Source organism: Fusarium subglutinans (assembly GCF_013396075.1).
Source record: "Fusarium subglutinans strain NRRL 66333 chromosome Unknown NRRL66333_c0000044, whole genome shotgun sequence".
NCBI classification, from domain to species: Eukaryota; Fungi; Ascomycota; class Sordariomycetes; order Hypocreales; family Nectriaceae; genus Fusarium; species Fusarium subglutinans.
Window position 1 is genome coordinate 173,024 of NW_023502107.1, and position 26,786 is coordinate 199,809.

The window sequence follows — 26,786 nt, forward strand, 5'->3', positions numbered from 1 at the left end:
AACGAGGAGGCTTTGGAATAATTACCTGTATCGTTTCAATAGACCATATGGGAGCGGCAGAACCGCTCCCGACAGCTGTTGTTTTTCTGCAAACTATATACCCTATCTGGTCCCCCACCACATTACAACTGAACTTCAACGCTTCACACAGCCAACCAACTGTAACTATGCAAAGGATACATGAAAGTTGATAACCTGTGTTATTATCAAGCTCCTCTCTTTGCAAATTCCACTTGATGGCCCAATATGCCGTAGAACGCGCTCTGGGCACTCACACTCTACCTAGGGAAGTGGAAATCACTCAATACATTACCCAGTCTCGAGCGACAATCTTCCTCTATTGACAATTCAAGATCAAGCGAGAATTCAACTCCTTTGTTGTCGGTCGTCTTGACATTCACATCACGCCAGGTTTCGCGACAATAAGTGCGCAACGCAGGCCTGGTGAGAACGCCAAATATTGCAAACCAGCATTTCAGTTGGAGGATGTTTGAGGGTAAAGAAATTTTGCAGCAAGAGGCAAAAACTTGCATGCTAGCCAGTGAGGAGTGGTATCATTGTGTGTGCCCTAGCTGGAAAATGACTCTTTGCTGCAAGATGCCCGGGCGGGGCCGTCAACCACTATTAGTCGACAGCCCATTCAACCAACAGTAATTAATAGGCCGCAGGCAATCCCAAATGAGAAAACATATATAAGTTTAGGTTGTTTTATTATAAAGCTTAGGATACTTTAGTACAAAGTTAGGATACCTTTGACTACTTTATTTCTCCCCCATACTTTAGTCCTAAGCCTTAGGATCCTCGTTCTCCTCGAACATAAGGCTTAGGACAGATTTAGAAGAGTGATAAAGCTTATGATGGGTTCGTTATAATCGAAGAACCATTGAGGATTTTATGGATCCTCATGAGGAGTTTATGGAGAGATCATCTAAGATTTATTATTACCTACCTTACCTTATCTTATGTGAGGATCATGCTCTCGCAGGGGCGACTTCCAGGTCACCCTGGTTTCGAAGTACTTTTGTCTCTTCATACCCAGCTGCTCTACAACATCTAGTCTAGCATTTTCACCAGCAACATGTCGTTTAACCAGGGGCAACCGCTTGAGCCTTGGTGGATGCCAGAATTCCTCGATTCTCAAGAGTCGCTCGATCCGGCGCAACCTGAACGTTAGAAGACGTTCGAGGTTATCAGCGCGCTCAGCAAAGAAGCCGCCGCTGCTCTGGAGAAAGAGACTGGCCCCTTCTGGCTTGTTCCTCTCAAGGTTGGAGATTTTGGTATCATTCATACGGGTGGAAAGAACAACAACTCCTTGGACGACGGCAATCTAATCGACTACCCGATCGTGCAACTACTTCGAAGAACCGACAAAGGCATCAAGGCAGGATACGGAACGACTCTCCTTGAAGGCCGTGCTGGATTGTGCCAAGTGCCGCTAGAAAACATTCGACTTGGAGCTTCCCTCACAGGGCCAGGGGTGCCTTTGGTGCAAGATGCGATGTACCCTCCGCGACTACTATTCAACACCGTGTTCAAGAATTTCGACTGCTACATTGATTTCCTGCAGGTCACAGACCCGAGCGATGTCTAGATCAGAACAAAAGCACCACCAACTGACGGACCCGCCATCTGGAGTTTCCGAATACAACGCAAGCTGAAGCATAACTACCGCCGAAAACAAGACCGTAGCCTGCGTGTACAGCTCTTCCATACTCGGTGGAGCAAGGATTCAAAGATCAGTCTTTTCGAGCTATCATTTCCAATACAAGGTACTCCTCTCGAGGATGGGACAACTGTCAACGTTATCATCGAGATCACAATTGATCCTAACCTCGAGCCTCCTCGCTCCTATCTTCAGCTCTCAAGAATAGGTCCTTTTGACTCTTGGAGTCAAGCATTTCGCGTTGGGATACGTATCGAATTCCAAGACGGAGGAGAGGATTGGAAAACATTGTATCTCAACTCTACTCGCTATTGTTGTGTTATACCGTGGTACAAGTCACTGAAGGTCGAAGACTTGGGCAAAGAACTCAATCACATAGACCTTTCCTGGCTCTATTGCATGAAAACACTTGCGACACTATTAAACTGGCGATGGAAGCCGGAGAACGACCCAGTCAGGGACAACCTCACCCGAGTCGTTTGGGCTCCTTATCGAATCAGGCTCCTTACCATTGACTTCAAGTTTCACGACCAATGTCTCGTTATTGATGAGCCACAGCCGGTGGAAATGCAATGCCCTCGGCTTCTGGCCCCCTTTTGATGTGCTCTTGCCGTAGCAAACTGCCTTGACGGTGCAGATACAGTGTTCCAGTAAGCATTGAGAAACTCGACATCGAGATAGAAGATTTACTAGGCCTAAGCCGCTCCATGTGCAAGTTGTTCTCTCATCGAGTCAAGATCAAGGTAGTCTCTATTACATTACAAATGTATAATTTTCACCCAAGCACTTCACAGACTGGCATAGCAATCGCGCAAGATGGCATTAGACATCTATCTCGTTCTAATCACAAGCCATGCAACACCGGCGATGCTAGATACACAAAAAGGAAAAAACACAACTAGTAAAAAGCGCACGTTCCTAAAAAGCCACCGCAAGAAACTTTAATCATACCAAGATCGGCCCATCCAAGAACCTCGTTTTTACAGAAGGACCATACCGGCACCGACAATACCGGCAACGGCCACGTAGGCGCCGACGGCAAAGTCACCGAGGGAGAAGACGCGGGCGATGGAGGCAGCCTGGAGACCAAAGTTCTCGTCGTCCGAGCTGCTGCTGTTGGTACCACCGGTGGACTCAGAGGCAACGGCGTGGGTGGCAGTGGCAACCTCCTCGTTGATCTTGCTGGCGGAGGCGAGGGCAGAGGAGCAAGAGGACTGGCTCTCGGCCTTCTGAGTGGTGGCCTTGCCCTTGAAGTCACAAGCATCGGCAGCGGATTTCTGAGAGACGTAGTAGGCATCGAGGATGTAAGCAAGCTTAGCCTCGTCGGAGCACATGCTGTAGGCACCATAGATACCGGCAGTGGCGTTGGCGTTGATGGCAGTGCAGATCTTCTTGTCCTGGCCGCAGATGTAACCGAAGATGTCGTTGAAGTCCTTAGCCTTCAGGTTATCAGCAGGGACACAGCTTCGGCTCTTGACCATGCAGTCGCAGAGGTCGGAGTCCGGGACAGGGGGGAGGACGCTGTTAGCCTGCCAGTTCTTGGACTGCTCAGGGCAGGTGGCGGCCTTGCCAGTGGGCTTGTAGCTGTCCTCCTCGACACCGGAAGGCTTGGCGGCGTTGACCTTGCTCTGGAGCTGAGAAAAGTCCTTGAGCTTGACAGCATCATCGTTCTTGTTGATCTTGACGAGGCCGTAGTCGTTGGCCTCCTGGAAGTACATATAGACGATACCACCGCTGAAGACTTCGGTCATGACCTTCTCACCGTACAGGGCGGTGGTCTCATCGAAAATACGGCCAGCAGCACCATCGGGCTCGTTGCAACCATACTCAGCGAAGAAGACGGGAACAGAGTAGTTCTCAAAGAACTTGGCCTGGTCAGTGTAACCAGAGTCCTCCATGCTGCTCTTGCCGCACCAAGAGTAGATGTTGTAGCCCCAGTAGTCGATGCGGGAGTCGTCGTCACCGCAGTTGAAGTAGTCGGCAATCTGCTCACGAATATCGACATCGTCGTTGGAAGCGTAACCGACACCGAGCCAGCGGGAGAACTTGCTCTTGATGTGCTTCTTGGTATCACGGACGGCGGCCTTGACGAAAGCAGAAGCCTCTGTGTTGGAGACGTTGTTGGAGACTTCGTTACCGGCAAAGAAACCGACAACGTTGTCGTACTGTCCAAGCTCATCAACGACTCCGATATAACGCTCATACAGCTCAACATCCCACTTCGGGTCATCACGGTTGATCGAGACGCTGGGCTCAGAAAGATCAGAGATGACATAGATTCCAGCATCGTCGAGCAGCTGCATGCAGGCCTTGTGGTCGGCCTTGGGGTTGATGGCGTAGGTTCGGATAATGTTGGTACCGAGCTGCTTGAGGAGAGGGATATCACGCTTGCAAGCATCCTCATCGGCGAGGGGATCAATGTAAGTGGTCTCCTTGCTGTTGGTAGCACCAGCGGCGGCAGTATCCTGTTGGTAAGCGACACCCTTCATGAAGAACTGGGTTCCGTTGGAGTAGAAGAGCTTGGATCCCTGAGAATTGTCAATATCAAATCGCGATACCATGACGTCTGGCGCATACCTTCATGGTGATGGGCTCCAGCTTGGCGCTGGCAGCCGTGGCCGCCGCAGCGACAATGGCAGCAGAAAACTTCATTGTGTTGTGTATCAAACGGCAAGTAAAAAGAACAGAGAGTAATGAATGACTAGAATGAGGCGATGATTTTATTCAACGCCTAAATTGTTGATGGAATGCTGAAACCCCTTTTTTCCTTTTGTTCGCGACGAATGAGCCGGAAGAGAGGCGATCGGATCGAGTAGCAAGAGCGTTGGTAAATGAGTGTCGGGAAAAGTTAAAGTTCGGCCTCAAAGTAACGAGAACCGATAAGAAAAAACGGCGTTGAAGAATTAAAGGTTAGCGAAGGTTTGATGAAGGAAGAGAGAAGGAAGATGGAATTCGAGGGATGGGGCGATTTGAAAAGTAAATGGAAAATGGAATGCATGGGGTGGCTAGCACTGACACTAAAGCAGTCTAGCTACGGGACCATCCCTGGGCTTCTGGAGTGGCCCCCTCCCCCCTGAACCTCAGTTGCTCAAGCCGCTAATTGTCCTGGCAAGGGGTTGGCAGCGGCTGTGTTGTAGTGGAAGTGCGGCACTGTGCCTGCTACGGCGAAGTGGTCGGTCCCCGAAAACAAGCAGATCCTCTTGAGGATTGACGAATGAACCAACCACGGGACAAAGAACCCCTGTCAATTGCGAGGCGCAGTTCAGAGATTGAAGCTTGTTTGGGTCTTGCCCGGCGCCGTCCGTGGCCAATCAGGGATTGCTGCAGAGGGATCTCATCTTGTTGGCGGTGGTATAGTGCTTGGAGTCAATGCACACCGTAGCTCTATCTCGCCTTAGCAAAAGCTTGGCCTCACCTGGGGCATGGTTTGTTAGTGCGTCACGAGATTGCACTGTACAGAATAGGGGACAATCTCCACCGAATATCCGTTCTACGACAAAACATCAGGGGTCTCACCTGGGTTTGGACTGAGCCGCCATTGATTCTGCATCTCGCCTTGAGCCTGTATACGACATTGAATGACACTTGGGAAATTGTCTCGAGTCGCTTGCGGTGGGACTCATTGTTTTCGACTTGACCGCGTTCACTTGGCATGATGAATACGGAATTGCAATATTATGATATTAAATGCCTATGTCTTGTCCTCTTGGCTGATGGTTTTCGGAAGTTGGCTAACAACGGCGGCGGCGGGTGAATCGAATTGGGTGCATCGGGTCGAACAAAGAGCTTACGTGTGTTCGTGTTGCGTTGATTTCGATTTCCCTTCCGGGATGTGTATGCTCGGCCCGGTTGGTATCTTTGTCTCAAAGGGTTCGTCAATCCTTTCAGTGGCGCGTGTCATTCCTATCAGGGACACTGTATCTCTCACTCCTGTTTCCTGGTTGGTTCCTCCACCCATCGTACTCTGAAACCGATGCAAAGCAGAGCATAGACTCTTGTGCACATCTATGGAGCCCATAATATCCATCCCTGACCCAGCTTGCGTTCTGGCATGAGCTTGACTGTGATATTTTTGGACGGTCTCTTTGTTATTTCTCCTTGATCAGCGCTGAGACCTGTCTATCATCATCATATATAGTGGTTCGGACGACGACAACTCGAAGCTTGATCACGTTGGTGATGGATAGACGGGACATCAACAGTGGAGTGCGGTTCTGTTGATGGCGGGTCGAGTTGCACTCATTCTTTTTGATCATCGATTCCATTCCTCTCTCGTATATGCGTCGTCATCATCTTCCATCCTTCATTGTCCTCGAATCTTGTAATAGACGCTACCAACGCCATAGAGGACTCGACCCCAGGCATCGTGAGTCTTCTGTAACAATCCATGTTGAGGGCGTTTCTGGTTATGCCGTTGTTCCGGCCGGTCTGCCGAAGTCCGGTGATAGTGGCCGTCGTGGTACACGAGTTCTCCCGGCATCGTTATCCGTATTGTTTATCGTATTGTTATTTTTAATTATTTGTGGACTTGATTCAAGTGAATTGCGCGTTCCGAAAGTGTTTTATTCCCAGAGCCCTTGCTAGAGACATCGCCCTGTTTAAATAATTCTCCTTAGCGTAGGGCGATCTGATGGTTGTCAACCTCGTGAGGCGCATGCCAGACTGATGACTCTAATTGCACTTCACCTGCTCAATTATTGCATCAATTATTCCATCACTTGCCATTCAGCTCAACGAGCCGCCAGCATTTGACCTCTCATATGCATCAAAAGGTCCGGCGCCGCTGAATGGGTCCCACACCGGCCGATCATGCGACTTAATCGCCGTCTCGGTCGGCTGTAGGGTGGCAAATATCACCCTTCACGACTGAGTTTCTTTCATACTTGCGTCACGCCTATGAAATCTCAGCCTTGGCCCAGGGCTTGGCAATAAAGCCTTGCGAAGATCTTGCTTAATATCTCAAAGTGTTTCGTGGTGGTTGTCTGTCTGTGTCAAGAATAAACTTGCTTTAATGCGGACCTCCAAATTGATGGTAGCAGGACGGATGCTAATGCTGGTAGCAAGGTCAAAGTGCAGAACGCGCAAGATAACTAGATACAGTAACAAGATAGACAAAGAAACAGAATGCCTCTACAAAAATGAAATTCCGCTTCTTTTCGTACGAGACTTCCTGCAGACTTGGCCTTAAGAATGTGAGAAATGACTGCTCTTATACGAGTCTTGGCATCGTCAGATCCTGGCAACGATCATTAAGTTCGTCATCTATTAGAACGAACCTTGAGAGATGGATTTACTAAAGACCTACCGCCGTCAAGACATGCTATAGAAGTCCGCAAGTAGCTCTATCATGACCCGCTGCACTTGAGTCCTGTGTCAGGTGATGAGGAGCATGAGGCTGAGATGTTCTATCTTTGACAATGGCTCAAGTCGCCAACTTTTGAGTGTTCCTCCTTGGAAAAATGACCTAATGAGGTAGACTACACCTTTGATTCGCCCACTAATCATTCCGAGACAGGAAACATCGCGTGCGGCCTCTCACTACTCGCCATGTTCAAACAAGTGTCACTCGACCACCGTCACATGATATCGCCATGGATGCGTCTTCAAGTGCACATGAACTATTGTGCAACTGTACAACTTACGCTGATACACTGTAGATACATGTTTGTGTCATCTGGCTGAATAAGACCTACTGCTCTCGTAGTTGTTCTTTCAAGGTAGATGAAAGTTGTTAATAGGCAGAACCGAGTGAGAGAGTCTCGACAATCAGGCAAAGCCTACTTTTAAATCATAGTGACCACGGACAGACAGTGGCTTGTTATCATATCGCCAACATCCGCGTTTCGTCGTGGATTGGTGATAATCCCGTCGTCTCTTTGTAGCGCAGACTATACCTGTTTGATGGTGGATGGTAAATTTATCTGATAATCTCATATTGCGGTGAATCAAAGAAACTAAAGGAAGGTACAGATCTTACAATGTGTTCTCACGAACTTGAAATGCTACATCAAGTCTGTTTTATATTATTATCACATCGGTGCTTGGTCGCACTTATACAGAGGTTGTACAGCTAACTTGCAAAAGAAAGCAATTATCTATTCTCAATCGCGTGTTTCAAGAATAATTTTCCATCAAGAGATGGAATTGCACTTGCCGATAAGCACAAAAGTAAGGTCTCGTACTTCGCCTGTCGAAACCGAAGTATCACAATCTGATACCATCCCCACATACCATGTCGCAAGCGATATGCGCGAATGAATAAGCCAGTTTATGACATCGGGAGGGGTTTCAATCCTCGGGGCTTAATTCAGAATCAGAACACACTGCGGGACTAACTGTAAGACAAGATCTATTTCGTTGAACCTCTTTTGGAAACACGTGGAGCGAGTGCGTTCAGTTCATGAGAGCAAGATGAAGCTTGGAGTTCATCATGCCAAGACCATTCTCCACGCGCAGCATTACACAGACATGCATGAGTGGCCAATATAGTCTCCCAAGAACCGGGGAATAAGGAAACCAGGTGCAAAAGCTCCGGAGCTCCATTTCAGATCTCAAAGACAAATGGGATTCCTGGTATCTTGCATGGGAGACTTGGTGTTGTTGGTGTCGTCTGACAAGATGCTCTTTTAGGCTGGCAGATACATCGAGTCCAATCTACATCGTCATGCCGCTGTCACAAAGTGAAATACCGGTAAGGGTGAGATTATAAGTCTAAAGCTTCTATACTTCTCCCGACCATTTTAGCGTTACTCATTGTCTGTGTCATGTTGCGATGCATCAGCTGTCTTACACCCAACATGGTGAGGCTCGGGCACCTACAGCTCAGATCTCGATGTCTATGGGGAAGCTTTGTCGTGGAACTTTCCAACCCATTCGCTTATCGAGCAAAAGGTCCTTGGTTTATATTGTTTTGCTTGTTTTGCAAGCCAAATCCTCGTGGCTAGGGCCTTTCATGATGTAATTTGGCGTCATGTTTAGTCTTAGTTAGAGGCGTTAGTGAAGAAACACCACCATGATGTCATGGAGTCTATGCTCTGTATATATCAAAGAGCTCAAGAACCTTATGGCATATGTATCAATCATATTCTGTATACTAATCAACCAAATCAAATAAACGAACTCATCTTTCCCTCGACACATTAAACATCATGTCTACCAAGAACCCCACCCACGGTCAAAAGGTAAGCGTTAGCGAGACTCGTGTCATATCAGAACTAACAGATCAGGTCGATCTCGGCCAGAACGCTCCCGTAAAGGAGGAGGGTGCTGGTACAGTCCCCAATGAGTCTCTCGCTGCCGAGTCCTTGAAGGAAGGCGGCGAGTTCGCCTCCAACGAGGGCATCCACGGCGAAAACCAGCCCACCTCCAGATCCGAGAACACCAGCGCTGGACGCAACACCGATACCTCTTCCGCTCCCAGCTCCGGCTCTGGCTCCAAGTCCTCCGGAGCTGCCCCAAAGTCCAGCGACTCTGCCCCCAAATCTTCCGGAACGGACTCAAAGTCCAGTGATTCTGCTCCCAAGTCTCTGGCCGGCACCGCTCCCAGCTATGTCGACAACCAGTATATCAAGGAATCTGGTCCTCACGGCAAGAACTTGAAGGAGGGCATTGACTACTCTAATACCAAGGATGGCCTCAAGAAGGCTTTGGAGTCCGAGCCTGGTAGTCAGGATGACCCTAGCCGACTTGCCGAACAACAGTTCCAACAGAACCAGAACGCCGCTGGTCGGGATGCTGGTCCTAAGCAGAGTGAGCTTGAGGGCAAGACTCCTTTCGATGCTCTTAACAACGAGAATTCCTCTTAATTTGGGAGATCAAATTATCTGTACTATAGCGGCTGTTCAATGATGAAATGACTTCATGAAGCAATAAGACTGGCCTATATCTGTGACGCAATCTAGTTAATGATCAAAACAACAAAATAAGTTCTATGAACAGAAACTTATTCTATATGGCATCGCCATGATTGGAGAGGTATGATGGTGAGGATATCCCAAGCTGGGCGTACTTTGGACGTAGTCGCTTGGCTATCAGGTTAATTCCCTCTATGTGGCATCAAAAGGAGTGGTATCGCACGAGGCGAGCATCAGCTTCAGTCCATCATGATAAGTGACAAGTTCGATTGCGGACAGTGTAAATACCTGATACACAAGCACAAGGATGGAGGCAGCGGCTATTTCCAGGCGCAACAGGCGGCAGTCTCATCTTCAGGTGACAGCGCCTCAGATAGTGGTGAGTTACTGCAAAGAGGCAAAGTTGACTCGTAGGTTTCAACAACTCGGCCGGTAAGTCCGAGACCATACATCCAACCGAGAATTATGAGTTTGTATGCAAAACTACGGATTCGCCGTCTTTCAAGGGCCTTCAAGGTTGCCTGCATGAGAAGAAGATGGCGGGCAGTGTGAAAATCCTGAAACTCAACAGCCAATCATAGTGAACGGATTGATGACGTCAGGTAAGAAAAAAAAATATTAAAAGTTTGGGGTTGATAGAGAAAGATAACATCAATTTACCGCAAAAGCGCAGAATAAGTTGACAATAGAGCCTAAGCAAGTTGGTTTCCTTATATACTAACTCAGTTATCAACAATATTCTATAGATTGGACTCATCACACTCGCAGCTTATCGGAAATAACACATCTTGGTGCCTTAGTTGGTGCCTGACTCTGTCGTCAGTCAAAAAATCTGTATCTGCCCCACCAAAATTAAAAAATTCACCCCGCCTTCCTCTGGGCACAACCACTGTAGAAGTGAACCAGGAACTGACTGGAACCGCCACACTCGTTGTTATTTGCTTGGCTGGTTTTTCTTTGTCGGTCAGATCAACTTAGCTTTTCCATCTCACTCTCTTCTTCCTCCCTCTTCATCGAACGGTCATTTTCCAACCAACTCATATACCCCGGTTTGGACTTGATTTCTTAGACGGACATCCTCACCCCGCCGACAGTTCCCGTTCTTTCAACCCCGCGGTCTTTTTTTCCTTTCCTACACACGCATCATCATGGCCCCCTCTTCATCCAAGGAGAAGCGTCTCGCCAAGAAGGCTGCCGAGGGCAAGCTCAAGGGCAAGAAGGGCAAGAAGTCTGAGGAGCCTGAGCTCGATGCCCACGGCAACCCCATCAAGGACGATGATGCCCCCGCGACTTCAGGCGCAAAGCTCGACGAGGTGAAGCGTCTCGCCGAGCAGATGGACAAGCACGGTATTTCCGACCGTGTCACCACCGGTGTTCTCGCCTCTACTCAAACCAGCAAGGACGTCAAGATTACCAGTACCTCTCTGGTCTTCCATGGTCGAGTCCTTATCACCGATTCCACTCTAGAACTCACCTACGGTCGACGATACGGTCTTCTCGGTGAGAACGGTTGCGGAAAGTCTACTTTCCTCAAGGCCATCGCCGCCCGCGAGTACCCCATTCCTGAGCATCTCGATCTCTACCTTCTCAACGAGGGTGCTCCTCCCAGTGACCTCGGTGCCCTTGAGTGGGTCGTCCGAGAGGCTGAGCTGGAGCTGGAGCGTCTCGACCATCAGGCTGAGAAGCTTCTCGAGGACGAGGGCCCTGAGAGCCCTGTTCTCCTCGATCTTTACGAGGTGAGTTACCCCACAACAGTGTCAACGTACCAAACTAACATTTTACAGCACATGGATAAGCTTGATCCCTCAACATTCGCTACCCGTGCTTCCCTTATCCTGACTGGTCTCGGTTTCAACAAGAAGACCATCCACAAGAAGACCAAGGACATGTCTGGTGGTTGGCGTATGCGTGTAGCCCTTGCCAAGGCCCTCTTCGTCAAGCCCTCCGTTCTCCTTCTCGATGACCCCACTGCCCATTTGGATTTGGAGGCCTGTGTGTGGCTCGAGGAGTACCTCAAGAAGTGGGAGCGAACTCTCGTCCTCGTCTCCCACTCCATGGATTTCCTCAACGGTGTTTGCTCCAATATGATTGACATGCGAGGCAGGCAGCTCGTCTACTATGGTGGTAACTACGACTCTTACAACAAGACTCGAACCGAGAACGAGACCAACCAGATGAAGGCCTACCAAAAGCAGCAGGATGAGATTGTTCACATCAAGAAGTTCATTGCCAGCGCTGGTACCTACGCCAACTTGGTCCGACAGGCCAAATCCCGACAGAAGATTCTAGACAAGATGGAGGCCGATGGTTTCATCCAGCCTGTCGAGCAGGACCGTGTCTTCACTTTCCGTTTCGCCGATGTTGATAAGCTCCCTCCCCCCGTCCTGTCATTCGATAACGTCACCTTCTCTTACTCTGGCAAGCCTGAGGATGATCTGTACCGCAACCTCGACCTTGGTTTCGACATGGACTCCCGAACTGCCCTTGTCGGCCCCAACGGTGTGGGCAAGTCTACTCTGCTCCGCCTCATGACTGGCAAGCTTTCTCCCACAGGCGGTGTCGTTACCCGACACACTCACTTGAAGCTTGGTCTCTACTCTCAGCACAGTTCCGAGCAGCTTGACTTGACAAAGTCTGCTCTCGACTTCGTTCGTGACAAGTACAGTGAGAAGTCTCAGGACTACCAGTACTGGCGTCAGCAGCTCGGCAAATACGGCCTCAGCGGTGACTCCCAGACTGCCCTGATGGGTACTCTGTCTGAGGGTCAGAAGAGTCGTATCGTGTTTGCTCTGTTGGCTATTGAGAGCCCCAACATGTTGCTTCTTGACGAGCCTACCAACGGTCTGGATATTCCTACCATTGACAGTTTGGCAGATGCCATCAATGCCTTCAGCGGAGGTGTTATCGTCGTTTCTCACGATTTCCGGTAAGCACCATAATCTGATTATAATGAATGATGACTAACGACAATAGATTGCTTGACAAGATTGCCAAGCAGATTCTCGTCTGCGAGAACCAGACTATCCGTACATGGGACGGTTCCATCTCCGAGTACAAGAACTACCTCCGAAAGAAGATGATCAGCGCCGGAGCAGTCTAAGGCGAAAAAGTTTTTACGATTTTTTATTTTATCTGGCATGAATGCATGAAAGGAAATTGACTATAGAGGCCTCGTGGGGCAAGAAAACATCGGACCTTGATACAATGTGTCAAAATAAACTCAGCAAAAGCGACACTAAGACTATCCTAAACTTATACTAAGTTACCTAAGTCTTTTTGTCGTTTAGGATCGAGGTCCTGAGTTTTCTTTGCTCCCCTAGAGAGGATATTGAATCCACAAAAAGTTGATGAGAGTGCCATTGGCAATCATGTGGGTATTTTCATGGGTTTAAAGCGGCGGCGGCGCGGGTGGCTAGACCATCAGGATATTTGATACCTTATGATGGAACGAGACGGTCACGACGAGCGACGCTGCAGGACGCATGGGCACGGCCTCAGTAGAGAGGCCCGGAAGCGTTCACGGATAGATTTTCTTTTTCATTAGGTCTGGCTGTTTTTAAAGCCTTGAGTACGAATAAATGGATTCCATAATAATTACTTGCGTTTATGTGATTTTGCTATTTGCTGAAATCATTCTTCGTAGATGTGTGCCAGTTGTGATTTGAGAAAGCGTGGCAAGACTCGAGGCGGACGTTAGACTGTAAAGAGCGCACGGGAGTTGTGATCGATAGGCCAAAATTTATGGTGTTGATAATGAATTTAAATTGGATAGTTGTGTTCACATCATGGTAAGATTTTTCAAGTCCGCTTCGTCCATATTGAATGTATCTAACAATTGGCAATTGGTCTAATTACTCGTTTGTGTTCTTTGGATATGGTTGTCGAGGCTGAGAATGAACCGGCTAAATGAACTTCAGCCTTACAACGCTTGTCTCACCGTCACTCGCCTGCCGTCGGAGAAACTCGAGCAAATGATGTTCCCAAGTCTATTAACACCACCAGATCACTACAGAAAGAGTTTTCTCATTATACTGAATAATGTGGTTGTCCAAAGCTAACATTCCTCTTCTCTACCCTACACGAAATGACACACATTTCATCTTGAAGCGATCTCCGGAACCTATCCCCGCTGCCGGGGATGGGCTGATTGACTCCAAAACGGGGTTAACGCTGTAGAGTTTAGTGTTGAGTCAGACCCACATGGTACGGGGGCCAACGGGACAGGGGAACGAGACTTGGGAGTTGGGACCTGAAAAAATAGAGTGAGAAACGAGTCTGACGCGGAATCTGAGTGAACATCGTGTTCGCGTGTGCCTTGATTTGGATGGAGCTGTATTCGCACGCACGCACGCACTTGAATTTTGCCGTCATTACTATGAGGGTTTTAAGACGACAGCCTGATCAACGCATCTGATACCGCCAGACACTGTCACATTCAGTGACTCAACACCTGGCAGAGTATACCTAGGCACTGACTTATAGCCCCAAATTCACATTGAACCTATCACCAATTCCTCTTTAGGGAATCGTGCCTCGGACGGGTCGGTGATACACAATTACAAAAATAATCGCTGTGATTGCTTCGCCGTTGACTCGATCTTGTTGTGCAAGCAAATCTCATTTCAGTGGTGGTATTTTAGCACGTCAAACCCCCTAGGACCCCCCGTTCGTGCAGCTCCTCGATTGCATCGCCGTCCCTTGATCAGCTTCTGCATCACCTCCTCTTGTCTCTCTCTCCCGCCGTGTCAATAGGCTTTGTTTTCTCCACTGCCGCCCACACCACCGTCGTCGTCATTGTTCATCACAGGATATGCCCTGATTAATGCAGACAGACGCTGTAATTATCATCAGCAAGTACTCGTATCTTTTGCTTGAACCATTGGTTCACTAGGTACCTATAAACTCGGCTCGCCTGGGCTCGCTTTGCCTTACCGGGTATCCGTACCTTGTCTTGCTTGAGTGTTGATTGACTGGGTTGGGGCTGTCACTCCAGCTCCCGCCATCACCACCTCATTTTGGTTAACCTCCAGCTCTAGAACAAACTCCACTCCACTTTGTTGTTCCCCCGATCCTTCTGATTCTCTCTTACCATTCACATTGTCATAATCCTTTTCCCCGGGGCTGTTATTACACTTTACTGTAGCTCTGTCTGCTAATCCATTTACCTTTATCCCCCTCTTAAACTTCCATATCTCTCGAGACTCTCAGTACATCCAAACTTCAGTATAGTAACCCTGTCTCGCATCCCCTTCCCCCATCTCGACTGCCGCTTGCATCGCCGTATCCCAGCGCCACGCTACCAACACCTCCACACCAAAACACTTTGCCCCCCCAGCCAGGGCATCCTCTTTCGACTTGCCTTGGATTGGGGCTCAACCTAGACCTGACATTGTCGCGATCCATCACTGTCCATTGTTTTCATCCCACACGTACCTCTGTCGCAGTTCGCTGCATCACCGATCGCGACCTGCGAATCGCATCGCATCGCAACTCAGCCTGCAACCCAGCGCAACGCAACGTAACGATTCCTCACACAGCCTCGCGTGCGCATCGCGAAACTCTGTTTGATCGACTGCGCATCTTGTACCGGACACATTAACCCCCCTCAAATAACCGTCGTCGCATCGTTGCTTGTCGAGCACATGGGTTCTCAAGCTTGATTACCACCGGCCGTCCGACTATAACACATTCCCTGCTCTCTCGGGTGTTTAGCTTTGTTCTGTCTGCCATTCAGGCGCTAGACCATCAATCACCATGGATCAGAACGGCTATAACTCCTCGGTGCTGCAGCGGCCACCACAAAGAGAAGATGGTGGAGATGATGATCGAGACTCCCGTCCGCATCACCATCATCATCACCACCATCATCACCATCACCACAACAATAGGCGCGACGGTGACTCAGCTGGACCTGGGCCTATAGTTGGAGAAACGGCGACAGCCTCATCGAATGCAGGCGGCGCGAATGTGCATCAGCACTCCACCTTTAGTCTGCGCTCACCCAAGTCAGAATACCGTCCTCCTCCCTTTACATCTCCCAACGGCCATAGCCATAGTCATAGCCACAGCCATCAAAACACTCCAAGTGCCGGCCATTCCCTTCAATCCCCGCCTCGTCCAGCATTGCCCAATCCCTACATGTCATCGTCCACGGGCGCACCCGGCGGCCCCGTCGCTCCATCACTTCCACCTCCTGTAGGCCTCAACTCATCATCACCCGGATCGTCAGCAGCAGGACTTCATCAGCAGCAGCAGCATCATCGTCAACCTCCAGCACCACCGCCTGCTGGTCCTCCGCCCGTGTCGCCGCTGCACCCTCCTGTTGCATACTACCCTCCCGGGTCGAACCACGACATTTATATACCGCGTGAAACCAAACCTGCATCGCGAGGTTTTTACGACCCTACGACTGATACAACAAAGGAACGTCGAGTTTCTGACGCGGCGACGCCTGGAGCCTCCTGGCACAACGCCAACGCCAACGCCAACGCGCCCCCGGTTGGCACTCCAAAGGTAAGGGGGGCAAATCCACTCTTTTTTTGTCTTTGACTCTCGTCTCGTCTCGCCCGGACTCGATTTGATTGATTGCACCCGACGTCCCTTGGTTTTCCTCTTCCCCATCATCATCATCCTTCAATTCTGTCTTGATCATCGAGATCTTCACCCATCACGTCCAGGCCATCAATGCCTGCTCCCTTCCCTTACGCTTATCAAGCTTAATTTCCCATCAAACTGTCACTATCGCAACACCTTTTAATTTCATCATCACCCTTAACTCCGTCGCACAACCTCCTTCTGTTCCGACCAGGACCTAAACAACCACAAAGCTTGCTGACGTGGAGCTAATTTTTCTCTTCTTACACAACAGACTCGCGACCCGTACCCTTATTCGCAATCTGCCGAACAAAGTACTCCTTCATATTATAACGGCTCTTACACATCTCCACGAGGTCCATCATATAGTCGGCCGCGAAGTCCAGCATCGCATTCGCATCAGAATCCTCCAGCTGGTTCTCTCAGCCCTCCGGGGCGACAACCTCTACTCGCTTCTCCAAGTGCGAGACATAGTGCTACGGCCAACATGAGTTCTACGACCAACGGGGCTTCTGCCCTTACACCCTACAAGTCTGATCTTGCAGCTCCATCACCTCCAAAGCCGGCATCGGCAAGCGTAGGTGCTAACCAATATACAGAATGTTCATTTGTACTAATACCATTGCAGACATCAAGAGCAAACCCAATGTCTTTTGACAGCATCCTTTCCAGCTCTGAGCCCGCTCGAAAACCTAAAGAACAATCGCCTCTGATTTCACGAGAAGCCGAAGTAGAAATCAAGCAAGAGCGAGATTCCAAACGTGATCGAGAACCGAAGCGCGACTCGCGGGAACCAAAACAGACAAAACGCTCACTAGAGCCCGAAGCGGATCACGACACAGAGGTTGAAAAAGATGTCGAGACTGAGCCCGAACCTTTCCCTGGTAGAGACAAAGAAAGAGAGCCTCCTGCCAAGAAGCGGGGAGGTCGAAAGTCAACAAAAGGCCGTGCTTCTGATATTCGAGATGCCGCTACGCCTAAGAATGGTCGCAGATTATCGATTAAGAAGGAATCGCCAACACCTCGACTTCCCGCTAAGCGACAAGCAAATGGCCTGCCCAAGCCAAAGACTTGGTCAGCAGAGATGGAGAAGAAGATTCAGAACGCCGAGACACAGATTGACAACAGGGCTTCAAATCTGGAACCCGACGAATTTGATCAGCAACAGTACAAGGAGCGAGCTCAGAAGCGACGACGCGTAATGGACCAACTTGACCTGGAACATGGTCTCTCCCGGCGTACCGCTTTTGCGACTTCAACCGGCAAGAAGCTCGTACTCCACGCAGAACTCGGTAAACGACGCTACGACGACGTGTTTTACGACGAAGCACTCCATGAGGTCCGTGAACAAGAAGTTTACGCCGAAAAGGAGCGCAAGAAGGATATGCAGCGCAAGCGACGACGTGAGAAGTCAATGGCTGTTACCATGGAACAGAAAGAAGCAGCTCTGGCTCGTGCCGAGGCTGCTGAAGACGAAACCGAACGGCAGAAACATCTTCGAGATGCTGAACGCGCCAGTAAGAAGGCACAGCAGACGAAACTCATTCTCCAGAAAGGTATCAAGGGTCCTGCCCGTAATTTGGAACTTAATCTGGAGGGTGGCACCATGTCTTCATTCCAGGCTTCTGATGTGGAATCTGGGGAAGCAGGCACGCCATCTGGCAAGCGAAAGGGCAAGGGCCGTAGTGGACCTCGTCTCAAGAAGTCCAAGGAGCAAAAACAGGCTGAAAAGGATTCTGCCGAAGCCGCTCAAGCCGCTCTTGATGCCGGAGAGGAACTACCAACCAAAGAAGAGAACCGCGTCCGAATCAAGATCAAGAAAACCAAGAAGGATCCTTCTGCTGAGACAGAGAAAGACAAGGACGACGGCGACAAGACCGAAGACGAGCCTGTCGAGAAGAAAACCAAGAAGAGCAAAGACAAAGACAAGGAGAAGGTCGATGACATCCCCGACAACGAGAAACGGTTCATGTCCAAGGGCTACAACCAAATCTACGACCAGATTTGGCGAGACATGGCTCGTAAAGATGTCAACAAGACCTTCAAGCTTGCGGTGGACTCTTATGCCACAAAAGCCTCAAATCTCAAAAAGACAGCCATCTTGGCATCGAAGGAAGCAAAGCGCTGGCAATTACGGACAAATAAGGGCACCAAAGATCTCCAAGCTCGAGCAAAGCGTGTTATGCGTGACATGATGGGCTTTTGGAAACGCAACGAGCGAGAAGAACGAGATCTCCGCAAGGCTGCTGAGAAGCAGGAGATCGAAAATGCCCGAAAGGAAGAAGCCGACCGTGAAGCTGCACGTCAAAAGAGAAAGCTTAACTTCCTAATCTCTCAGACTGAGCTGTACTCTCACTTTATCGGCAAGAAGATTAAGACTGATGAGGTGGAACGAAGTACCGACAACCCGGATGTCGCCAAGGACGCCCATCAGATTGACCAGCAGAAACTCGACATCGATGAGCCGACAGGACCAGTCACTGGTAAGGTTACCAACTTCGAGAACCTTGATTTCGAGGAGGGCAGCGAAGAGGCTCTCCGTGCTGCTGCTATGGCCAACGCTCAGAATGCCATCGCTGAGGCTCAGAAGAAGGCCCGTGACTTCAACAACCAGGGTCTTGACATGGATGAAGAGGGCGAGATGAACTTCCAGAACCCCACAGGACTGGGCGACGTCGAGATCGAACAGCCGAAGCTTATCAATGCCCAACTCAAGGAATACCAGCTCAAGGGTCTCAACTGGCTTGTCAATCTATACGAGCAGGGTATCAACGGTATTTTGGCAGATGAAATGGGTCTCGGAAAGACTGTTCAGTCCATCTCCGTCATGGCTTACCTTGCCGAGAAGCACGATATTTGGGGGCCCTTCCTTGTTGTTGCCCCTGCGTCTACTCTGCACAACTGGCAGCAAGAAATCGCCAAGTTCGTCCCTGAGTTCAAGATTCTCCCGTACTGGGGTGGTGCCAACGACCGAAAGGTTCTCCGAAAGTTCTGGGATCGTAAGCATACGACATACCGAAAAGACGCTCCTTTCCACGTTTGTGTTACTTCGTATCAGCTGGTTGTTTCTGATGTGGCCTACTTCCAGAAGATGAGATGGCAATACATGATTCTTGATGAAGCACAAGCCATCAAGAGTTCTCAAAGTTCTCGTTGGAAGGCTTTGCTCAACTTCCACTGCCGAAACCGCTTGCTTCTCACTGGTACACCCATCCAGAACAACATGCAAGAACTTTGGGCACTTCTGCATTTCATCATGCCGTCACTCTTCGACTCACACGACGAGTTCAGCGAATGGTTCTCCAAAGATATTGAGTCTCACGCGCAAAGTAATACCAAGCTCAATGAGGATCAGCTCAAGCGTCTGCACATGATTCTTAAGCCTTTCATGCTTCGTCGTGTCAAGAAGCATGTGCAGAAGGAGCTCGGTGACAAGATTGAGATGGATATCTTCTGTGATCTCACTTACAGACAACGCGCCTATTACAGTAATCTTCGAAACCAGATTAACATTATGGATCTCGTTGAAAAGGCTACCATGGGCGACGACCAGGATTCAGGTACACTGATGAACTTAGTTATGCAGTTCCGAAAGGTCTGTAACCATCCTGATCTTTTCGAGCGCGCCGAGGTTAATTCGCCATTTGCTTGCGCCTACTTTGCTGAGACCGCGTCGTTTGTCCGCGAGGGTAGCGAAGTTGCCGTGGGTTACTCGAGTCGCAACTTGATCGAATACGAGCTCCCTCGCCTCATTTGGAGAAATGGAGGCCGAATCAACAAGGCTGGCCCGGATAGTCAGGTTGCAGGCTGGAAAAACCAGGTATTGAACCACATGATGAATGTCTGGAGCCCAGACAACATCCGCGAGAGCTGCGATGGATCAAAAGCATTTTCATGGCTTAGGTTTGCTGACACCTCTCCCTACGAGGCTTATGAGGCCACGCACCAAAGCTTGATTGTCCGAGCGGCCAAGGAGCTTCAGAAACGCGACAGACTTGGATACATGAATGTGGCCTACACTGATACTGAGGATCAGAACTACACTCCTGCTCATGCCCTTTTCCAGATCCAGGCGCGACAGAACCGAAAGCCTCTAGCGGACATTACCAACGAAGGTGTCTTGACCCAGTTGATGAATGTCGCGCAATCAGACTATAATGAGTCTGGTCTCGGCCGCCTTGAACCTGCTGGTAGACCTCGTGCTTCAGCACCTCCAATCCAGGTGTCTTGCCGCAGTTGGGGCTCTGAGGCCGAACGTAGCGAAGCCTTGTTTAACGCACCAATCCGCAAGATTCTCTATGGCCCTACCTTCTTTGAGGAGAAGGCTCTCGTGGAGAAGAAGCTTCCCATGGAGTTATGGCCCACTCGCGAGATGTTGCCTAAGCCTGATCATGAGAAGAAGGGCTTTACCAACATCTCTGTTCCTTCCATGCGGCGCTTTGTTACTGACAGTGGCAAGCTGGCTAAGCTTGATGAACTGCTGTTCAAACTCAAGAGCGAGGGTCATCGTGTACTTCTCTACTTCCAGATGACTCGCATGATCGACATGATGGAAGAGTACTTGACTTACCGCAACTACAAATACTGCCGACTGGATGGTTCTACTAAACTGGAAGATCGACGAGACACTGTGCACGACTTCCAGACCCGCCCCGAGATCTTCATTTTCCTTCTGTCTACACGTGCTGGTGGTCTCGGTATCAACCTTACATCCGCCGATACTGTCATCTTCTACGACTCCGATTGGAACCCTACAATCGATTCGCAAGCCATGGATCGAGCACATCGTCTGGGTCAGACCAAGCAGGTCACAGTCTATCGTCTCATCACGCGCGGCACAATCGAAGAGCGCATCCGTAAGAGAGCGATGCAGAAGGAAGAGGTTCAACGTGTCGTCATCCAGGGTGGCGGTGCAAGCGTTGATTTCTCTGGCCGTCGTGCTCCCGAGAACCGCAACCGTGACATTGCTATGTGGCTTGCCGACGACGAGCAAGCTGAGATGATCGAGCGCCGCGAAAAGGAGCTTCTTGAATCAGGCGAGCTTGAGAAGCAGCAAAAGAAGAAGGGTGGCAAGCGACGTAAGGCCGAGAACGCGGCCAGTCTGGATGAGATGTATCATGAAGGTGAGCATAAAGTCCAAACGAATCTTTGATTCCAAGCTAACATATGTCAGGCGAGGGTAACTTTGACGATGGATCCAAGGGCCTATCTGGTACAGCAACACCAGCTACCGCAGCCACACCTGGTGACAGCGACAGCAAAGGCAAGAAGGGCAAAAAGGGGACAAAGCGAGCCAAGACGGCGAAGCAAAGGTTAGCGATTGCTGATGGTATGATGGAGTAAGGGAGGTGGATAGCGTCAACTAGCAACGCTTGTAATATCAAACGCAAGACTTTAGAGCCGCATAGGCTCACGGGAAGACGAAGGGAGTTATTCATGTATCTGCTACGCTTTTTCTTTTTCAATGTTGTCATGGCGAAGGAACCGTCAATAGGGGGAGTTGGAAGTGAAAATGCCGATAAACTATAGCAGGGCAGCAAAGCATCGTCTTGGAACAGAGGCATGTATTATTACTATAGACGGAGGGTAACAAAGTATATGTGTCTGTCGTGTGCAATTGTGTCTGTGTATGTCTCGGCGTTGTTGTTGGTGCTGTGTGAATGAGTCGCGGTAGCGCTGCCCACCTCAACAATCACAAGCCTGATCGTCCGGTATGGTGTAGTGGCTAACATTTCGCGCTCTCATCTTCTAAGCTGAGGGATCAGTACCGCGGAGCCCAGGTCCCTGCCCAGGGTTCGATTCCCTGTACCGGAGTTTATATCTTTTGCTGGCGTTAATGATTTCTTTTTGCTGATTGCTGTGATCGATGGGGACGGAGATCTGGTGGGTTGGGTGCTGGAATGATTAGCAGACTGTTGCTGTTTGCCTGGCTTGTTACTGGCTGCTTGTATTTAATAATATCTAATTTTTAATGTTGGTATAATAAAGCAGAGGCAAGAGATGGGATCGTCGCAGCGCTGTGCTGATTAAACTTGATATGATGGATGAACTTAAGGAAGCGAGAATAAGAGGGCTTGTGATACGGCGGGTGTGGGCAAATTATATAGTAGTAATAACTACTAATAGAAGAGTTAAAACGTTATTGACGAATTAATATTTTGCGATAGTGGTTGCGGTTGGTTGTATATAGTTCTCTGGTCTGGCGTTGCTGTTACTACATCTTGAAGCCAAGCTCTTATCCCACCCAGTATTGTTCTGTCTCCTCTCCTACGCTAACCTACCTATATAACCAACATTGACCTTTTCCAACAGGCTATAAATGCGGTGTATATGTAATACTTCTAATAATGTCACTTGCCGTTATCTATCATTATATATTCTTTCGTGTTATGTTGAGCTTACTGAGAAACTTACCTGGCAGACCTCCCCGTTGCCACTCGTTGATTACCGATCACACAATCAAGAGGGACAACTTGTTATACCGATTTTCGAACCCTTACAGCTAATACTAGATGAACATGTGTTTGATTTGAATGGCCGCAAGGAAACAAGGCTCTGCAGATCAAAGACTGACATGCTGTGAGTTGCCGATATCGTTCATGGCCGGGGGACCTCCTCCGAGCACGATATAACAGTTGATAATAAGAGATACAGTAAGAATAGAAAGCAGTCAGATTCAGAGCACAAGCCCTTTTGTCTGTCCATGCTCACAAGAGCTGTGAAGTACCCAGTTCCAAGCGGTTCTGGATGCAACAAACACAAACGGCGATTTGAATCGGAATATGAAAACACCGTCGATGGATATGGAACTGGCTCCCAATCTTCTACTTTATTTTACATACCCTCCGGTATCATGATGCGACAACCTCTCCTGACCAATATCTGATCAACAACTTATGCAGGTCACCAACATGGGCGTGCTGGCAACCTGCAACTGCCACATATCCACCCACATGTGACATCGCGTGTGATAATAGAGAACTGTATGTTACACTTGAGTCTAGCAGAGACATGCGTGACCGGCCAACGAGGACGAAACTGAGTCGTTACTCCCAGCTCAACACCACCGTGCTGTTGTCGCTCGATTGGAGGCCCAAACTCCAACGAATCATCATCCGGTATGGTGTAGTGGCTAACATTTCGCGCTCTCATAACTTGAGGGACTAGTTCCGCGGAGCCCAGGGTTCGATTCCCTGTACCGGAGACCTATATCTTTTGCTTTTCTAAGAGATATCTTTTTGGTCATGAATGTGAAAGACTGTGATAAAATAACAAGGGTGGAGGTAATGTAGATCTTGAGGTAAATATTGTCTAATATGCTCAGAAAGCAAAAGACATCTGGCCACAGACAGGCCTGATTTGGTCTATGCACTTGCTTGTAGAAAATGGATCATTGGCAAGACGTCGCTCATAAGGGATAAGGAGCGAAGAAAGGATAGGACGAATGAACAGGTGGGCGTTAAAGAAGCACAGGCACAGTTTGTCTGAGGTTATAGATATGTTGCCCTTTACTGACGCTGACTTTGATAGACGTACATGTTATAAGTTTAAAAGCAACTTCATGTATGCGGGGATTTGGCTTTTCATGCTAACTGAGGAACACCACATTCTGCGGCTTGGTTGTCGTGCAGCGCAGACTCTGCTTGCTGTTGTTGACACAGCAAGACTAGTATTGTCCATACTGCGTGCTGAATGCCGGGCCTTGTGAGGAGTGAGCCAAGAGACGGGCTCCTCTTGGGCAGAACTCTCAGTTAAAAGACAGAGTAAAGCGCAGTATCCAGGATGACTTTCGCGTAGACAAGGGAGCACATGCAGGCGAGGCTCTCCAGGTCGTCTTGGATACATTTTACATATCGCTTGCCAGCTGTCTGCAAAGGCAAATGCCATGTTCGCGACTGGACGAAATTGCAGAATGATATAGAGGAGTGCTACCAAAACTCTCAGTCCACTCAGACAGACATGGTGATGAAGTTGATGGAGGAGTTGAGTTTGTAGTTCATTTGTAGTGGGGCAAGAACTCAATTGATCAACTTCAAACATCACTGCTCAGAATGGCAGGTCCCCTCGTAAGCAATCGCGAGATTCACATACGGAGTCTCTCTTTCATCTCTTGCCCATGACATACATACTCCTCGGCCTGTTTCTCAATAGCCTACTAACACTAATTGCCAACCAGGCAGGCCCTTACTAGTTCCTTCGACCACGTATACCAGCATTGTTGTCTATTAACAAAAAAGGATCATGACTCTGGTCTTTAACACCATCTATCATCCCATCAAGACCAGCTTACAAAAGCATTAAAAAGAGACTCCGGTACAGGGAATCGAACCCTGGGCTCCGCGGTACTTGATCTCTCAGGTTATGAGAGCGCGAAATGTTAGCCACTACACCATACCGGATGGTGCTGCTTATAATACAGGGGTCGAGAACGTCAGCTAGATTCAGCACTGCTGAATCAGTGCCAGAACGCAGTACTGACACTTTAGATCGATTTCCCTTTGTCACCTAGGATAAGAGAGGTTCTGTACTAATGGGCCTCTCGAGTTGGGGTTTAAGCTTAGGTGTTAACTTTGAATAAGGTGATAATGATTACTCAACTCCTTGCTTATCGTCTAATGATCACACATGATCTGCGAGAGAACAATGCTGCAAGCCGGTGACCTCAACCGGGAACTCGGCCATTGAGGCTTCAATCAGGAGAGTCTACTTCCTCAAATTGAACGATGGGTCTTTCATCCTATCATCAAAAAGGAGATGATGGTGGAACAGACGAAACTTGACATATAAATGCGTGGTAAGACGCAAACAACGCCTGAATGGATGAAATGACAACTCTGAAGCTGAGCGGCTTGGTCAACATATTATATCTCGAAGCACTGGCTCCGATATGTCGAAGAGGCTGTAAGCGACTCACCAAGATCCTCTTCTGCTCGTGACAGAGAGACTGGGTTAGCCGATCTTTTCTACGAAATTCCCATCAGATTAGACAAGGACTCCTGACAGAAGCGACAAAGGCCTGGGGCCAGAAATTTGTGCTCTGAAGACATGTTGGAAGACTTGACCTAGCAGCAGACACATGGCCTGGGAATGAACGAGATAGACCGTAAACTCATTAAGAATGTCTCGGTTGGGGATGTATCATCCGAAGATGTGAAGTATTTTGGTCGACAAGTTACCACTGATAAGCGATTCAAGGAGATTACGAAGGGCGCCAAGGAAATAACAGCCGAGTGTGTATCCTATAAGTGATTTAATTTACAGTTAGTCTCGGATGACAGTGAATAATTGCAGTTATAGGCAAGTGCATTAACACCTCTCAAGTTGCCTAAGGACTGTGTTATATGCCTTAGGCAGAGAGGTCTTAGGATAAGTTTAGGATAGGGATATTTTAAAAGGCCGTGTTTACTTGCTTTTCCACTTCTTTTTTTCTTTCTTCCTCTATACCTTACATTATCTTAACCATACCTCTTAACACCCTACGAATTAGCATCAACTCAACAACCACAAGCATCTTTCGAAGACATCACAATAAGACTTCAACATGTCTTCCAAATCCATTGACTTAACTGGCGCCTCGCCACCGACAGGTAAGTTAAATGCTTTCTTTTGTACCTAAACTAATAAATAGACTAGCAGGTATGCCTCCTCCTTTAGTAAAACTAGAGCAAGCTCTATTACCGGCTACTATCACCCAAGAGCAGACATCAGAGCAAAATCCATACTTTATATATAAGAAGGAGTGTCGCATTGCTTGGATTAAGTACCTAGGCCTCCTGGGAAGGGTCAAGCTCCGCGAGGGGCTTGACCGGCTCCCATTCTTTTACGGAATGCCGCCAGAAAACGTAGCTCTACAAATCGATCCAGAACGATTAGAGATGATCCAGAAAGCAGCGACCAGCGATCCTAGAAACTCACTTATCACACTCAAAGCAGTCTTGAGCACTCTGCGAGATCGACCTCAGCCGTCTCATATCGCATGGGACATGCTCCAGCAACAGCTATCGGACCCGCGTGTTCGACTTAACGTCCATATCGTGAACAAATATTTGATGTAGGCCATCAAAAATTTCACCAGAGACCGGGACATAATCAAGCGCTGGGAGGCTTTAGGCTCCCGAAATTCTATGCATCTCCTGAATCCCGCCCAAGCGTCGCCCGAGCAGGCTACGGCCTTTAAAGAAATCCAACCGTCCATGCTTCGCTTAGTGGGTATACAAACAAACGAGGAAGACCCAGCCAGTTCACCAGGCTACGTGCTCTCTATGGCCTCTTTCGAAAGGTCAATCTGGAAAGGGGAGAAAGCGTCGAATGAAATCGAGCGCCGACAGTGCGCCAATATGGCGCTGCGATCCCTGCAAAAGTTTATGGACGCACAAAAGAATGAAGCGGTAATCGACAAGATGGTAGGATTTCAGAAACACTACGAAGCATTGGAGGCTCTCGGCTTAAAGTAAGCAGGAAGGACAAAGGTAGAAATGTGATACGCGAATTGTGCTTAGGTATGAAGCGATTGGGAATAGGTGAAAGGATATTCTTGGCATGAACACGGAAAGAGGAAAACATCTTGCTACAATTTTGAAACAAGAATGAACAGTTAAGGGACGAAAGAAAGGGTTAACGAAAGTAGTTAAATTGATGATTTTGAGACCATATCTTGATACTGTGACACTGCCACA

General features: G+C 48.8%; 6 protein-coding genes across 6 annotated transcripts; 5 read left to right on the forward strand and 1 right to left on the reverse strand.

Moving 5' to 3' along the window:
• Window positions 1–973: 973 nt before the first annotated feature.
• On the forward strand, window positions 974–1,591 carry FSUBG_4908 (uncharacterized protein; the record flags this gene model as incomplete). Its single annotated transcript, XM_036682947.1, has 2 exons — window positions 974–1,015; window positions 1,178–1,591. The coding sequence occupies 2 exons, from the start codon at window positions 974–976 to the stop codon at window positions 1,589–1,591; spliced, it is 456 nt and encodes a 151-aa protein (XP_036539594.1).
• Window positions 1,592–2,643: 1,052 nt separating this feature from the next.
• On the reverse strand, window positions 2,644–4,315 carry FSUBG_4909 (beta (1-3) glucanosyltransferase gel3p; the record flags this gene model as incomplete). Its single annotated transcript, XM_036682948.1, has 2 exons — window positions 2,644–4,191; window positions 4,241–4,315. 2 exons carry the CDS (start codon window positions 4,313–4,315, stop codon window positions 2,644–2,646), a joined length of 1,623 nt encoding a protein of 540 aa, XP_036539595.1.
• Window positions 4,316–8,811: 4,496 nt separating this feature from the next.
• On the forward strand, window positions 8,812–9,468 carry FSUBG_4910 (uncharacterized protein; the record flags this gene model as incomplete). The annotated part of the gene is made up of 1 exon (XM_036682950.1): window positions 8,812–9,468. One exon carries the CDS (start codon window positions 8,812–8,814, stop codon window positions 9,466–9,468), a length of 657 nt encoding a protein of 218 aa, XP_036539596.1.
• Window positions 9,469–10,664: 1,196 nt separating this feature from the next.
• FSUBG_4911 (ABC transporter ATP-binding ARB1) lies at window positions 10,665–12,616 on the forward strand (the record flags this gene model as incomplete). The annotated part of the gene is made up of 3 exons (XM_036682951.1): window positions 10,665–11,252; window positions 11,301–12,442; window positions 12,490–12,616. The coding sequence occupies 3 exons, from the start codon at window positions 10,665–10,667 to the stop codon at window positions 12,614–12,616; spliced, it is 1,857 nt and encodes a 618-aa protein (XP_036539597.1).
• A 2,654-nt stretch (window positions 12,617–15,270) lies between these two features.
• On the forward strand, window positions 15,271–21,453 carry FSUBG_4912 (DNA helicase INO80; the record flags this gene model as incomplete). Its single annotated transcript, XM_036682952.1, has 4 exons — window positions 15,271–16,029; window positions 16,385–16,687; window positions 16,739–21,233; window positions 21,284–21,453. The coding sequence occupies 4 exons, from the start codon at window positions 15,271–15,273 to the stop codon at window positions 21,451–21,453; spliced, it is 5,727 nt and encodes a 1,908-aa protein (XP_036539598.1).
• A 4,198-nt stretch (window positions 21,454–25,651) lies between these two features.
• FSUBG_4913 (uncharacterized protein) lies at window positions 25,652–26,564 on the forward strand (the record flags this gene model as incomplete). The annotated part of the gene is made up of 3 exons (XM_036682953.1): window positions 25,652–25,697; window positions 25,744–26,123; window positions 26,166–26,564. The coding sequence occupies 3 exons, from the start codon at window positions 25,652–25,654 to the stop codon at window positions 26,562–26,564; spliced, it is 825 nt and encodes a 274-aa protein (XP_036539599.1).
• Window positions 26,565–26,786: the final 222 nt, after the last annotated feature.